Source organism: Salvia miltiorrhiza, unplaced genomic scaffold (assembly GCF_028751815.1).
Source record: "Salvia miltiorrhiza cultivar Shanhuang (shh) unplaced genomic scaffold, IMPLAD_Smil_shh fragScaff_scaffold_143_1, whole genome shotgun sequence".
NCBI classification, from domain to species: Eukaryota; Viridiplantae; Streptophyta; class Magnoliopsida; order Lamiales; family Lamiaceae; genus Salvia; species Salvia miltiorrhiza.
Window position 1 is genome coordinate 439,608 of NW_026651418.1, and position 14,166 is coordinate 453,773.

At 33.6% G+C, this 14,166-nt stretch overlaps 3 protein-coding genes and 1 pseudogene across 3 annotated transcripts; 1 reads left to right on the forward strand and 3 right to left on the reverse strand.

Moving 5' to 3' along the window:
- LOC131002518 (DNA excision repair protein ERCC-1-like) overlaps positions 1-14,166 on the reverse strand; it is an 87,374-nt pseudogene that overhangs the window by 43,327 nt on the left and 29,881 nt on the right.
- Positions 2,334-5,300, forward strand: LOC131002559 (protein FAR1-RELATED SEQUENCE 5-like). Its single transcript, XM_057929027.1, has 3 exons — positions 2,334-2,527; positions 2,762-3,554; positions 3,905-5,300. The coding sequence occupies exons 1-3, from the start codon at positions 2,503-2,505 to the stop codon at positions 5,298-5,300; spliced, it is 2,214 nt and encodes a 737-aa protein (XP_057785010.1). The 5' UTR covers positions 2,334-2,502.
- Positions 6,269-8,021, reverse strand: LOC131002522 (uncharacterized). Its single transcript, XM_057929005.1, has 6 exons — positions 7,947-8,021; positions 7,681-7,850; positions 7,424-7,604; positions 7,020-7,136; positions 6,799-6,942; positions 6,269-6,724 (listed from the first exon to the last, which is right to left on the reverse strand). Exons 2-6 carry the CDS (start codon positions 7,842-7,844, stop codon positions 6,362-6,364), a joined length of 969 nt encoding a protein of 322 aa, XP_057784988.1. The 5' UTR covers positions 7,845-7,850; positions 7,947-8,021; the 3' UTR covers positions 6,269-6,361.
- Positions 8,015-12,509, reverse strand: LOC131002508 (uncharacterized). Its single transcript, XM_057928984.1, has 12 exons — positions 12,170-12,509; positions 11,738-11,770; positions 11,576-11,650; positions 10,911-10,970; positions 10,061-10,821; positions 9,418-9,981; positions 9,110-9,199; positions 8,932-9,018; positions 8,590-8,676; positions 8,397-8,513; positions 8,246-8,314; positions 8,015-8,150 (listed from the first exon to the last, which is right to left on the reverse strand). The coding sequence occupies exons 2-12, from the start codon at positions 11,763-11,765 to the stop codon at positions 8,055-8,057; spliced, it is 2,034 nt and encodes a 677-aa protein (XP_057784967.1). The 5' UTR covers positions 11,766-11,770; positions 12,170-12,509; the 3' UTR covers positions 8,015-8,054.

A 14,166-nucleotide genomic window follows, 5' to 3' on the forward strand; every position in this document is an offset into this window, starting at 1 on the left:
CCATGTTAAATGGACACGGCACTAAGACTAAAGGGAGTATAAAAAGACAATAATCAATTCTAACACTTCCCATATAATAAGGATGTGTTTACTTTATTTGTAAAATTTTCAGCGAAAAATTATAGATAAAAAAAAAAGACGAGAAAATATTACTCCCTCCGTCTATGAAAGAACTTCCTAGGAGGGAGTGGCACATGTTTTAAGAAAAAGGTTGTTGAGTGTATTGAGAGTAGAGAAAAAGTTGTTGAGTGTATTGAGAGTGGTGAAAATGTGTTATACTATTTAATATTGAGAGTTGTGAAAAAGTGAAAAGTAAGTAATTATAAGTGGTGGGGTATAGTAAAAAAAATAGGTAGGAAGTTTTTTTGTGGACGTCCCAAAAAAGAAAGATAGGAAGTTCTTTCGTGGACGGAGGGAGTACTATTTTTTTTTTCTTTTCTATCATATGTTTACTTGTTTACTAAAGATGATAAGATGAGACAATATTGGAAAATATTTTCATACCATTACCCAATATTGGAGAAAAAATGAGTGAGAAAAAGCTGAGAAAATTTCCACCCTACCCAGAGAAAATTTTCTATCATAGTAAATATGCATGTGAAAATTAAATGATAGGAAAATGATGAAAATATAAATTTTTCTCCCATTTTCCATCAAAGAAAATGAACCTTAAAAGAAAATTTTGTCCATATTCATGTAAATAAAAATATTGAAATAATACTCATTTTTTATTAATATGCTCTTACATATTTACACGGGTTACATGAAATTTACGTGTAATCAAAATTCGTGTAACAGGAATTTACACAAAATTATATATTCATTCGGATCACGTTGTAAATAATCCTCTTATGTGAAAATTTTCTTGTAATTATCAGATTTTTGTTGAGGTATTAAAGTTAAGATAAATATTATTTCTATAAGATTGGAATCCAATGAGAATAAATAAATCAATAATAAAAAATTTACAAATCAATAAAAAATAATTCAATCACAGGTCATAATAGAGTTATTTAATCGAAGAATTTGAAGACAGCTATAATTAATTTAAGAATTTGAGAGAAAGCTCTTTTCAATTTTTCATGATCAGAAAGTTTGAAGAAATTACTTTAATTAACAGGCCCAATTCATCACTAATCCTCTTTTTGGGTATTTTTATGAAATCTTATTTATAATAGGATTAAGACTTAACCTATGTGGCATATCTAGAATCTCACCATTTCAAAATTTACCATATATAATCTTCATCATTTATTAATTAATTAACTATTACATTCCATATAAAGATTCATTAATCTTAATAAATATAATTAATTATAAATGTATATATATAATAATATTAGTAACTTTACATATAATCTAAATTAATAAATTTTATTATTTTTTATCTCTATAAAAATTAATCTTAATAAATGTGTATAATAATAATAATAATAACTTACATATAATCTAAATTAATAAACTTTATTATTTATTTTATCTCGATAAAAAAATAGATTTACATGTCTGACAAGAAAAAAATTACTAATTTATATACAATAAATGATTTTAATTGAATGTTAGTGATTAGATATATATTTGTTATTAATTTTATATTTCTCAAAAGCGTATATATTATATGTATATGTTGCAATATATTATATTGTATGAATTTATATATATGTATGTATTGAGTTTGAATTGAGACACGTAAAAGTATGTAAATTATAAACGGGTTCAGTCATTGATTTACATGTTTGAATAATAAGGCACAAATTCTATAACATGATTACTTTAAAACAAAATCTTATTTTATGTCTATCAAAATAATTAAAATTTTATTTTTATTTTTTATAAAATATATCCGTACATTTTATTTGTATAGGGAAGAAAAATATATTTTTCATATCTAAAAACATTATTTGTTTCAATTTTGTCAATAATAGTAGATAAATTATGAAATTAATTAGTAATGCATAAATGAAGAATTGAGATAAAGAACAATAGAGGATATGATGTTAAAAGGCATTAGAAATATTTAATTATATATTAAATTTATAATAATCTCAATCGAGTGAAGAATTCATATAAATCACCTCATTATATATATATATATATATATATATATAGGGAAGGGATCAAAAAAGAATCCTAAATGTAAAAAGAATAAGGAATCAAATCCGGCCCTTTATTGTTTTAAATCCTACGGCTGATGATTAAGAATATATATTACATCTATAAATCAATGAAAGGTTATTTTTGTCCTAATCTAATTAACACTACCGTAAATATCCATCAATTATATGGCAAATCTTTTTCTTTCCTTAAACTTAGGAAAACCTAACACCTTCTGGTCTAGCTTTGACGTTTTGTTTTTGTTGCAGCAAGTTGGTATATCATCGTCGGCGTCCTTCATCTGAAGTCTCCATCGGCGTCCTTCATCTGAAGTCTCCATCATTCCGGCGAACTATAAAATTACTTATAAAATCGGCAGCGCAAACATCATCGTCCGTTGAACCTGCGATGGAGTTTGGCTCGTGTAGTACAGGTTTGTGTCGAGTTTGGCTCGTAATATTTACATTAGTTTCAACATTTCGAACGGATACATCATGTTTTATAGCATTATACTTTACCTTTTACGTTGGAGAACATTTATATATATGAGATTTCCAGTTATAATATTAGACATGCACGGCCGGATGTCGAGTTGAATAAACTTGTCCGAATAGGTGGTTTGTGGTTAGTGATATTTTTTTGCCAACGTTTATTTATATTGTTTTAGGTGACTCAACGACAAATGAAGTTGAAGGTTGTGCCGATCTTTTTATCCCTTACTGTGATGCTAAGGAAAAACCATTTGAGGGGCAGATTTTCTGTAATCTTCAAGAAGCTGAGAAGTTTTATGAGGATTACGCAAAAGTATGTGGTTTTATTCCTCGCAAGGCTACCATCAACAGAGATGACGATGGGTCCATAAGTACTCGATTTATGCTTTGTAATAGAGAAGGTGCTCCTAACCATGCAGATTCGTTAATTTTGGTCGAGGGTAACAGAGAAGATAAGAAACGCAAGAGAACATCATTCAAGATTGGTTGCAGAGCTCGTATCATATTTAAGGCCATGTCTTATGATCGTTTTAGAGTTGGAACCTTTAGTGAGGGTCATAACCATAAGATGGTTACTGAAAGCAGTCGTCATTTTATGTCGAGCAATAGGCAAGTCGACGAAGTGCACCAGTTTTTTATTCACGCGGGTATTAAAGCCAACATTGGTCCAACTAAAACATTTCGCATTTTTAAAGAGATTGTTGGTGGTTATGATAAGGTTGGTTGCACTAGTATTGATTTCAAGAACTATGGTCGAGACTTGAAGGTCTATGTCGCTGGTTCGGATGCCCATATGTTGCTTGAAACATTTAAGGATAGGAAGGAGCTTTGTGATGGTTTTCAATATTTTTACGACGTTGATGAGGAAAAACAGCTGCGCCGCCTTATCTGGACAGATAAACAAGCTGTGATCAACTTTAAAAATTTTGGACAGGCTGTGTCTTTTGATGCAACATACAACACCAACAGGTTTACGTTTTTTTATATGTATATTCGGATATGATTTTATTGTATTCAGTACATGTATATGCTTATTCAACTTGTCATAACATTTTTTCAGTTTTATGATAGATAAATTATTTAATTAAGTTTTAATGTTCTTATTCAATTTGGTTTGCATAGTTGTTCATATATATATTTCCTTTATGATAGATAAATTAGTTTTGGTTGTGTTTGAATTTTACTGATCACCAATTATTTATTTTTTTTGTTCTCATTCAGTTTGGTTTACATAGTTGTTCATACATATGTTTACTTTATTCGGTATGTTGTTGTAGTCTATTTGGCAAGTCTGATGTTCGATTTTTTTATTGTTGTAGGTACAAAATGATTTTTACTCCGTTTACTGGTAGGGACAACCACGGTAAATGTGTGTCGTTTGGTGCGGCAATCATATCACATGAAGACATGGATTCATATGCATGGGTTTTGAGCAAGTTTACGGAGTGTGTTGGGAATGCGCCTCGTGTGTTTATGACTGACCAAGATCCTGGATTGAAGAAGGCCGTTGCTCTTGTCTGGCCCGAAACACATCATAGGTTTTGCATGTGGCACATCACGATGAAGGTCGTGGAGAAACTGCCATTTAATTTGAGGGACGATTCTGAGTTCAAATCGAAGTTAAATAATATAATATGGTCTGATACGATTGACACTCATGAGTTTGAGGAAGAATGGAATAATTTGATAGCTGAATATGAGTTGGGTGATAACAGGTGGTTCTCTTCAATGTATGAGGATCGTGCTTTATGGATTCCTGCATATTTTCGTGACATCAGTATGAGTGGGCTGTTTCGCACCACTTCCTTGTCTGAGAGTGAGAATAGTTATTTCAAACGCTTCCTTAGCAAGTTTTCTGATCTAGTTGTGCTGTTTATGAATTATAACAGCGCCTTAGATGCCCAACGAGATACATGTCAGCGGCTAAATTATGAGGATGAGACTGGTGTTCTCCCCATCCTTACAACGATGGCAATTGAGAAACATGCCTCTACATTATACACCATCTCAATTTTCAAGGAGGTACAGGAGGAGATTGTATCTGCTTTTCAAGCATGCATGATGGCAAAGATGGAGGGTAACACATTCGTAGTTGATGACAATGTTGATGGCGAATTCACAGTTGTGCATGATACAATTACCGATTCTTTGACATGCAAGTGCAACTTGTTCACCAGGAAAGGACTTTTATGCAGACACATGTTCTATGTGTTGCGGTGGTTGAAAGTTGAGAAGATTCCTGACAGATACATTGCTAATCGGTGGTGTAAATCTTTTATGCTATCCACACCGCAAGTGATGAATTGTACGACAGATTCGTCTTCAACCAAAGTAGTTGGCAAGCATGATCTATTCCATGTTTTCAGCAGATGTATTGGTCATGTTTCGGGGGATCAAGTTTTGATGAAGCAGTTGCTTGGTGCATTAAGTGAAGTTGAGAACAAGTTTGGTAAGCTTCGAAACGAAAATGCAACGCTAAATTCGAAGGATGCTATATTTCAAGAGTTTTATGGGTCTGTGCGACCTGAGGTTCCTACAGTGCTTTCCCCTGCTTTTGTTAAAACCAAAGGCAGTGGAGTCGGTGGTCGCAGGAAATCCGGCAATGAGAAGGCAATGATTTTAGCTCAGAAGCCTTTGCGTAACTGCAAAAGATGCAATACCATGGGACACCATGACTCTCGGAATTGTCCCACCAAGGCAGTTGTTAAGCCATGAAGTTTTTAGCTATTGTCTTTTTCACATTTTAGTTTGCTTCAATTAATTTGACGTTGACGAATTATTTTGTTAGAATATTGATCCACATTATTTTTTTAGAACTACAGTTGACTTGACCAATTACTATTCTGATCGTATATTTTAGAATTGTACAACCAATTATAGAATTTATAAATACTCATTTACTATAACTTATTTGATCAACGTCTTTGAAACTTTATCTGAATTACAATTTAATTTATCTGAATAAATTAAAGGCACATCTGAACATCATTATCCACCGCTCTGAATTATTACTCTAAACATCTGAATAATGTAGCAATATAGAAGAACTTCTGACAATAATTATAACTTATAGATAACTTATTTAATGAACATTTTTTAAACACTATTTGAATTACAACTCCATTTATCTGAATAACCTATCCGAATATAAAACTTAAAAACTGAATATCATGTCTTCCCTTTCTGAATAACCTAAAAACTTATTTAAATATTGAAAAATTATGGAAATAATTGTAGAAACACTAAGAAAACTTAATAACCTAACCGAATAGAAAACTGATTGACTGAACATCATGACTCCCTTTTGTGAATTATAATTTAAAACATCTGAATAATCTAGCCCAATATTTTTGTTAATTTGAAGTTTATATTTGTTGATAGATCCAATATTGTGTTAGTATATACAGAACTTAATACATCAAACACTCAGAATTTTGTAAGTATTTGACTATTCTAAACAAGCACACCATAATATTTGAAAACCAGTTCACATTTATTCAAATCAATTTGGAGTCTGCAATATAATGTATTTCCCCAAAAAAAACGTCTGAAACAAGCACACCATAATATTTGAAAACCAGTTCACATTTATTCAAAACAATTTGGAGTCTGCAATATAATTTATTTCCCCAAAAAAACGTCTGAAACAAGCACACCATAATATTTGAAAACCAGTACACATTTATTCAAATCAATTTGGAGTCTGCAATATAATTTATTTCCCCAAAAAAACGTCTGAAATTTATAACGTGGAATAGTGTTCAGTTGATGAAGTTTCACCCAAGTAGGATCGAGTTCACATTGAATCCTGGATTCTTGCACATCTCTGTAAAGGTATACGATGCTTTGTCTCCAATCTCTTTCTTCTCGCTGTTTCCCTCCCACGCAACTATCGATGCACAATACCTTATGCGCAACCTTGTCAACTGTTGTGGGCGTTTATTGGATAAGTTGCATGTCCACCCCTTTGTAACATCACCCATAAATGTCTCTAAATGCCTCATTAGGTATACTCCTGTGTCGACTTCGTTCTTACTATCAGCCCACGACATTTTGACGACATGCTCAACTGAGTTAGCCACTGCCTTCGCCTTTCTCTCATCGTTGTGGTAGTATAGGAAGTCGGCCAATAGTTTACGCTACAACAAACAAACATATCCATTAAAGTTGACATATAAACCAGAAGAATAAATATGGATATCAAGCCACTCACCAGATCGCGGCATACACCCCTATATTTGGTGTCATTTGCATCTCCAGTTACTTCATTAGTGTTGTCTAGTATATACAGTCGCTGACGACGTGTATCGAAACACAAAGCATAGTACTTTTCTTTTTCGTACACCGGGAAGAAAAACTATAGACATAAAGTTGCTTTTAATACCGAATAATAATACATTGAAAAAGATATATTTTCACAAGTAGTAAAGTTACCATGTCTACAACAGAAAGCAAATCTCCATGATGTGCCTGTATCTCAGCATATAGTGTTAGAAAAAATGAAGTCTTCTGGTCGGCGTAGGACCAATCAGTTGGCTTCAGACAATCCACCTATTACAACATAATACCTTTTTAATCTAATAAGCTTTACACAAATAAAATGTAAAAAGCTCCTAGCGCCGAATATGCTTCATATTCAAACTGAACAAAATAGCAGTTATTTAATCTGAATATTACTGAATGGCATGCGTAACTTATCCGAATAACATGATATATTTATCTGAATAAATCCGAATAGCATAAGTTGTCAATCCGAATTTATATTACGATGTTCTGAATATCAAATATAAACTTATTGAATTTAATTTGCTAACACACTGTAATAATTGTTCACTCACATATATGCTTGTTGTTGCAAAGAATCGTGTAGGCGATGTTTCAGAGCGATATTGCTCTTGGCCATTCAAGATTACTGCCCATGCATCTATGACAGCCGTTCCAACTACTATGCCTCTTTTTAGGGTTATCATATCATAACGCCTTAAGTCAACATCGATGGCCGAAAACATAAGCTCATGCCTACAAATATATAATTTCACTTCAGTACTATTAAACAATAAATTCTCATAAAGTAGCAAACCAAAAAGTATTGTACCTATCTTCTTCAACTGCATACAATGTGTAGAAAGCAAGCTCTTTCTCCTTTATGGTCAGTTGCTTTGATGTTGAGATTTCCCTTTGTAGGAAGGGTGATCTGAATTTTGCTGTTTTTCTTAACAAACTCTTCATTGGTGTTTTACCAATGTTCCTAGCTTGCATTGGGATCTTCTCGCACATAAACAAATAAATTCAAGCACATGCATTTATAATAGTACTTAACCAAGTTCATAATAGCACTTAATTTTAACAATATTCACATACGTTTTCGTCAATTCTTCCCAGAGGCAAACGTGCTGCCTTGCCATCTAATATCTCAGTTCCATTAACCTGTTTATCGCAAAATATAAATTAAGTTACAACCATATTGAACTACTTCTTCACATTTTTCCTAACATATGTTTTTTTCAGCACCTCCAACTGTTTATCAATGTTGTCTGAACCTTTTCCACGGGCTGCACCTCCAACCTACAGATATAAACACAACTCCAATTAAGAAGAATTTTATCAAAATCAACATAAGTTGTATTTAAACTCAATAAGAAGAATTTCTGGTTCCATACCCTTGTTGACCTACGGGGTGGAGTCTTGGCAACCTCATTCACCTTTCCAATGTCTGCCTTTCTAGCAACCTACAATTTTAACATATGTATAATTTTTTAATTTCTATGTTTGTTAAAAGCTATGAGTCTTACGTAATACACTAAAACATACCACTTTTTTGACAACACAGCCACCTTTACTCTGAACTGCATCCATGGCTCCCTTTCCCATAAATCCTTCTTCAGTTGCTTCTTTGGACGGTTGCTCTATACCGTCAACAGACTTTCCCTTATATATAAAGAACTCCATGTTATTGTTTAAGTTATATTTGTACATCTTTAGAAAACAATATAGAGACTCATACCAGTACAACAGTCCCCGTCTCATGTGCTGCACTATCCTCGACCATGGCAGATTCTTTTAATGGTTCCTGTTGGGCTCTTTCTTCAATCTAAGATAATAACACACACGCAATATTTTATCGGCATTACGATGCAATGGCACATAAATTTAACAAATATACATTATAAAAACTAATAATAACACTACCGATTTGTTGGCAAAACTTTACTCAACCATAGTTTTACCCTCAATTGGAACCTTAATTAATTATAAGGTACATGCAAGTAACTTCCTTCTATACAGGAAAACACAACCAAACTGAATATCATTATTTTATGGTCAGAGAATATTATATAACTCATACCAGTTCACCATTCCCTGCTTCGTGTGCTACACTATCATCGACCATGCCATATTCTTTCGATTGCTCCTTATAGATTGTAGCTTCAAACTAAGATAAAAACACACACACAATATTTATAAACCGTACGAAGCAATGACACATAATTTTAACAAAAATGCATTATAAAAACTAATAATACCACTGCAGATTCCTTGGCAAAGCTATCCTCGACCATAGTAGCACCCTCCTTGTTGGGAACATGTTCGACGGGATCTTTCTCAATAGGAACCTTAATTGATTATAATGTACATGCATTAAATTTTAGCAACTAAAAACCAGAATACAGAAAAACACTAACAAACGAAACTTAAATTTTTCTGAATATCATTACTTTATTAATCCAATAAATCTAACAATTATATGAATAGCCATAAAAAACATCTGAATAGCAAAATTTAGTTTTTTTAAATTAAGTTATAATTAATATAATAAATTTAAACCCATTACCTCGTCCTGAGTTCCCATATCGAGGTCGAAACTAGGTATTCCTTCTGTCGATACCCTCTCCCTCACCTTTTCATTTTGCACATTAGCACATGCTGCATCAACCGACGCACGCAGCTCATCTGAATAAGATAAGGGATCGTCATCAATCTCCATACCCTCAGGGCGACGCCATGGTCGTGGGCCATCCATATCCACCTTCACACCTGTAATCTTAATTGCCGCATCCACGCATTGAAGAAAGTAACTTGACTCCTTGTCCACGACAGATGCACTGTATATCAAGTCTCTCAAGTCTTCCAGTTGTGCACTTATGGACACCGCCATCTTCATGATTCTCGATCCCAGACGATCATCTTTGTCGTTGGAATCTCCATCGGGTTGTTCATTATCTACATACTCGGCTGGGAGGACAATGGGTTCACGCCATGAACCAGTCCCAAACTTTCTGATATTCTCCTCAGTTGCCTGACGCTTCCTCAACGCTGCGCTAGTCCAATTCTTTATAATAGGGAACTCTCTTTCCACTCTCTTTCGATGCAGCTCACATCTATCAACGTAAAATAGCTGAAAAAAGGAACAAGTTATGAGGAACAAGTAATATCAGTTTTTGATCAGTAAAAAATATAAGATTAATTAGCCGTACCACGAGGAATAGCGTTGGCCCAGAAAAGACCTTATCTTCATCACCGACCCATGACAGCTTATGATCAACGAGACTCCTGAGAACATATTCCCCCCAATTCCATTTCTTTAGCGTTCTCACATTCTCCAAACACCTCAGGATGTGAGGATAAACCGTTCCACTTGTACAACTTTGTATCAGTGAATGCGTCATTGCTATCATAAAATGGCGCTTGAACCATGTTCCACCTGTCGTACAGTCCAGCATTTCACTCAAGACGTGGCCAATCTTTATCTTCTCACGATTAGCAAGCCCGAAAAACGCCACCCATTCTTCACATAATGCAGTATTTGAACAACGATTAAAATCCGGTATTATCTCACTCCCCTTTGGGAATCCATAAACCCTATAAACGTCATCTTCGGTGATTTTAACCCTGATTCCTCCTTCAAGCTCCAGCTCACATCTGTTCTCATCAAAATGTTCCAAAATCCAATAGGCAAGTCTGCAAGGCAACTTTTTCACCTGCAAACTCAATACACTTCCAAATCCAATATCCTGAATGGCTTGTCTCTGGGCATCATTCAATTTTGGCAGCTCATCAAACAAGGATGATGGTGTTGTTCGAGTATTTAGCGATGGAAACTTTGTAGGTGCTCCTTCCAGCTCGCTTTTTACATCACCTCGACGTTTACAGGTAACATCTTTGTTCTTGTTAAAATTCCTCCGTCTTTGCACCCTAATTCTCTCTGCCTGCTCCTCTGTAGTTATTATCCTTTTTGCTGGGCATTTCAATAAGCAAGTATATTAATTACATGATCATAACTTGTAAATTATTAATATATCAAAGATTTCACTTTATTACAATTACCTGTTTTTAAAGGTCTCGTCTTTGTCTTAAGCCTTGTATCAGTTTTGCTTGAGGTTTCACCTGTATTTTGGCAATAAATATTGTAAATATTATCTGAATAACCTTAAAGTGGATTTGAATGTAGGAAGTACACAAATTGAATAAAAATACAGTTTATCATAAGATAAACATAATTTTCTGTATGAATATCATCTTTAATTCAAAATATTTAAAATTAATTCAGACCAAAAACATTAATTTTCAATATTAAAAACTTAAATCATGTGAATAATGTTAACAAAAATCTGTTTACACACTGTTAATATCTCGATGATAAAAAATTAAGCATAATTCAATGTCAGCACATTAGTTTTATTGCTTGGAATGATATTAGTAATTCACAAATAATCTGAATATACTTGCCAAGCATGTGAATACATACGATATAACATCTGAATATTTTCATATAACTAATATTATAACATCTGAATAATGTTGCCAACCTTTAGGGGTAAGTGAAAGTAGGAATTATACCAACTGAATAAAAAAACAATTTATCATAATATCTCTATCATTTTTGGGATTTAGCAGACCAAATACACAACAAAACAATTTTACAAACAAAAACATAATTCACAATCTATAAATGTACATTTCACTCCAATAAATCGAAATCATTGACATACCTTCTTCAGTTGCTTTTACCCTTTTAGTCTTCTTGTGTTTAACTCTGCTTTTACTTGAAGATGGCTCGCCAACATCTGAAATCAAATTTCAATTAAAACTTAAGATATACGAACTGTATAGAGTTAAAACAAAATATATAAATACATGAATTTAATCATAACCTGCTATCTTCTTTCCCTTTTTAGTCATTGTCCCTACAAACATGAAAATATAATAAATTTATTGTAACACCATAGCCCACATTTCGACCGAATAGAATAGAAAATTCATGAGGGGACCATATTAACATACAGTACTTGAAAGTACCATATAATACTGTCAAAAAGTACTCAATATAAACCTTGATTTGTCGATTTCATAGCCATTTCATAAAGTATCGAGCGACCTTGCTCTGCATATTTCTTAAACTATTCAGAATAACACAAGAAACATAAACAAATAGAAATAACTATCTATTCGGATGAATCGTAGACACATTGTATACTAATCGCCATTGTCACACCGAAAGAAGTTTCCGATTTGACAGGAGATTCGTATGAATTGTCGAATGAACATATGAACTAAATCAAAACAAATGAATCCTAACTACTTACTCGATTTTCGCCGGCGAAAACAGAAGCGTCGTCTGCTATAGATGGAGCGCCGTCTGGTTTACTAGAATCGCCGTCGCCTCTAGGGTTTGGCAGACGAAAGTGGGGGGAAGATGGTTTGGTGGATGAAAGTGGGGGTGAAAGTAAATGTCCTAATTTACTGGAGTTAATTTAGGAATGACAGTTTTCTGAATAGACAAAATGTCTAACATACCCCCAACGATTTTATATATAATTTTTAAAGGTATTCAGTAAAAAAAATAATGTAGATTAATTAGTAATTAGTGCTAATCTGGACCATTAATTTATTCAGATCCTATGGTAAGGATTAATTCCTTATTCTTTATACTAAGGGGATTCTTTGTAGATCCCCACCCTATATATATATATATATATATAGATCAGCATAAATAATGAACAGATATATTCAATAAATATGATAAAAATAGTGAAAATCTCGCCCCTACCAGGATTCGAACCATGGCCAAAAATCTTATTCATACGATATATTGATTTATTCATCGAAATTACAGACTTATTCGAACGCATTCTCTATTCTCAAAATATTTAGCATTCTTCATGGATCTTCTCCCTATATATATATATATATATATATATATATATATATATATATATATATATTCCTATATAGGGTTGGGTTCATGTGGATCCCTATGCTTATAATAGATCCGTAGATCCAAATCTAGACCACACATTTATGACATGTGGCGCATCAAGATGGTGACACGTGGCATGGCATTTCAAGGCAAAATCTGGAGAGGGGTAAAATTGGGATTTAATAATTAAAATTTTTTTTCTCAAAATAGATATATTTTAGATGCATATAGTTTCACACAAAGATGCATAAAGTTTTCACATGAAATGCATGACTTTGAACAGAAAAATGCATTTGATTTTTACAGGTTTGGTATTTTCACCACCCCACCCCGCACCACCCCCCAACCCACCCCACACCACCCCCCAACCCTCCCCATTACCACCACCCAAAATAGTCATGTTTCACATGCATATAAAATCAAACAAAAGTGCATAAAGATTTTACTTAAAAATGCATTAAATTATACAAAAAATGCATTTTATTTTAATAAATCTAGTATTTTCGCCACCCCACCCCTGCCCCACCCCCCCCCCCCACGAATTTTTTTTTTATTTTTTTATTTTCTCAAAAACTAATTTTCTGACCACTGACCCCCCAACCCCCCCCCCCCCCAAATTTTTTTTTTCAAAACTGATTTTTTGATTGTTGAGTCGCTGACCCACCCCCCCCCCCAAATTTTTATTTTTTTTATTTTTTTAAAAACTGATTCTCTGACCGCTAACCCCCCACCCACCCTCCAGCCCAAAAAAAATATATATTTTTTCAAAAAATGTAATGCATTTTTGTGTGAAAGTATATGCATTTTTGTGTGAAAGTATATGCATGTAAAACATGTAATTTTTTTATGCATGTAAAAATCAGTTTTTCAAAAAAAAAAAAATTGGGGGTGGGGTGGGGGGGTCGGGGGGTGGGTGGGTGGGGGGGTCAGTGGTCAGAAAATCAGTTTTTGAGAAAGAAAAAAAAATTGGTGGGGGGGGGGTGTGGGGTAGGGGTGGGTCAGTGGTCAGAAAATCAGTTTTAAAAAAAAAAAAAAAATTGGGGGGGGAAGGGGGTGATGGGGGGGGGGGTGGGGGGGGGGGGTAGGGGGTGGGTGGGGGTGGGGTGAGGTGAAATCTTATGCATTTTTATATGAAACTTTATGCATTTTTATATGAAAGTTCATGCATTCTCGTATGAAATTTTATGCATCTAAAATATACCTATTTTGAGAAAATCTATTTTTTTTTTAATTTCGAAAATTACATTCCAATTTTACCCCTCTCCAGATTTTGCCTTGAAATGCCTTTATGCATCTTGATGCGCCACATGTCATAAATGTGTGGTCTAGATTTGGATCTACGGATCTATTATAAGCATTGAGATCTATATGATCCCATTCCTA

What these genes read in the sequence shown, in the direction of transcription:
- LOC131002559 (XM_057929027.1), top strand. Translation starts at nt 2,503, where the DNA reads ATGGAGTTTGGCTCGTGTAGTACAG. An exon ending in GTTTGGCTCGTGTAGTACAG is followed by an intron (nt 2,528 to 2,761) that starts GTTTGTGTCGAG and finishes ATATTGTTTTAG; the next exon opens with GTGACTCAACGACAAATGAA. An exon ending in GCAACATACAACACCAACAG is followed by an intron (nt 3,555 to 3,904) that starts GTTTACGTTTTT and finishes TTATTGTTGTAG; the next exon opens with GTACAAAATGATTTTTACTC.
- LOC131002522 (XM_057929005.1), bottom strand. Translation starts at nt 7,844, where the DNA reads ATGCAAGCTAGGAACATTGGTAAAACACCAATGAAGAGTTTGTTAAGA. An exon ending in TATGCAGTTGAAGAAGATAG is followed by an intron (nt 7,605 to 7,680) that starts GTACAATACTTT and finishes ATATATTTGTAG; the next exon opens with GCATGAGCTTATGTTTTCGG. An exon ending in TTGCAACAACAAGCATATAT is followed by an intron (nt 7,137 to 7,423) that starts GTGAGTGAACAA and finishes ATGTTGTAATAG; the next exon opens with GTGGATTGTCTGAAGCCAAC.
- LOC131002508 (XM_057928984.1), bottom strand. Translation starts at nt 11,765, where the DNA reads ATGACTAAAAAGGGAAAGAAGATAGCAG. An exon ending in GGCCAACGCTATTCCTCGTG is followed by an intron (nt 9,982 to 10,060) that starts GTACGGCTAATT and finishes TCCTTTTTTCAG; the next exon opens with CTATTTTACGTTGATAGATG. An exon ending in AAGCAGGGAATGGTGAACTG is followed by an intron (nt 8,677 to 8,931) that starts GTATGAGTTATA and finishes TTATTATCTTAG; the next exon opens with ATTGAAGAAAGAGCCCAACA.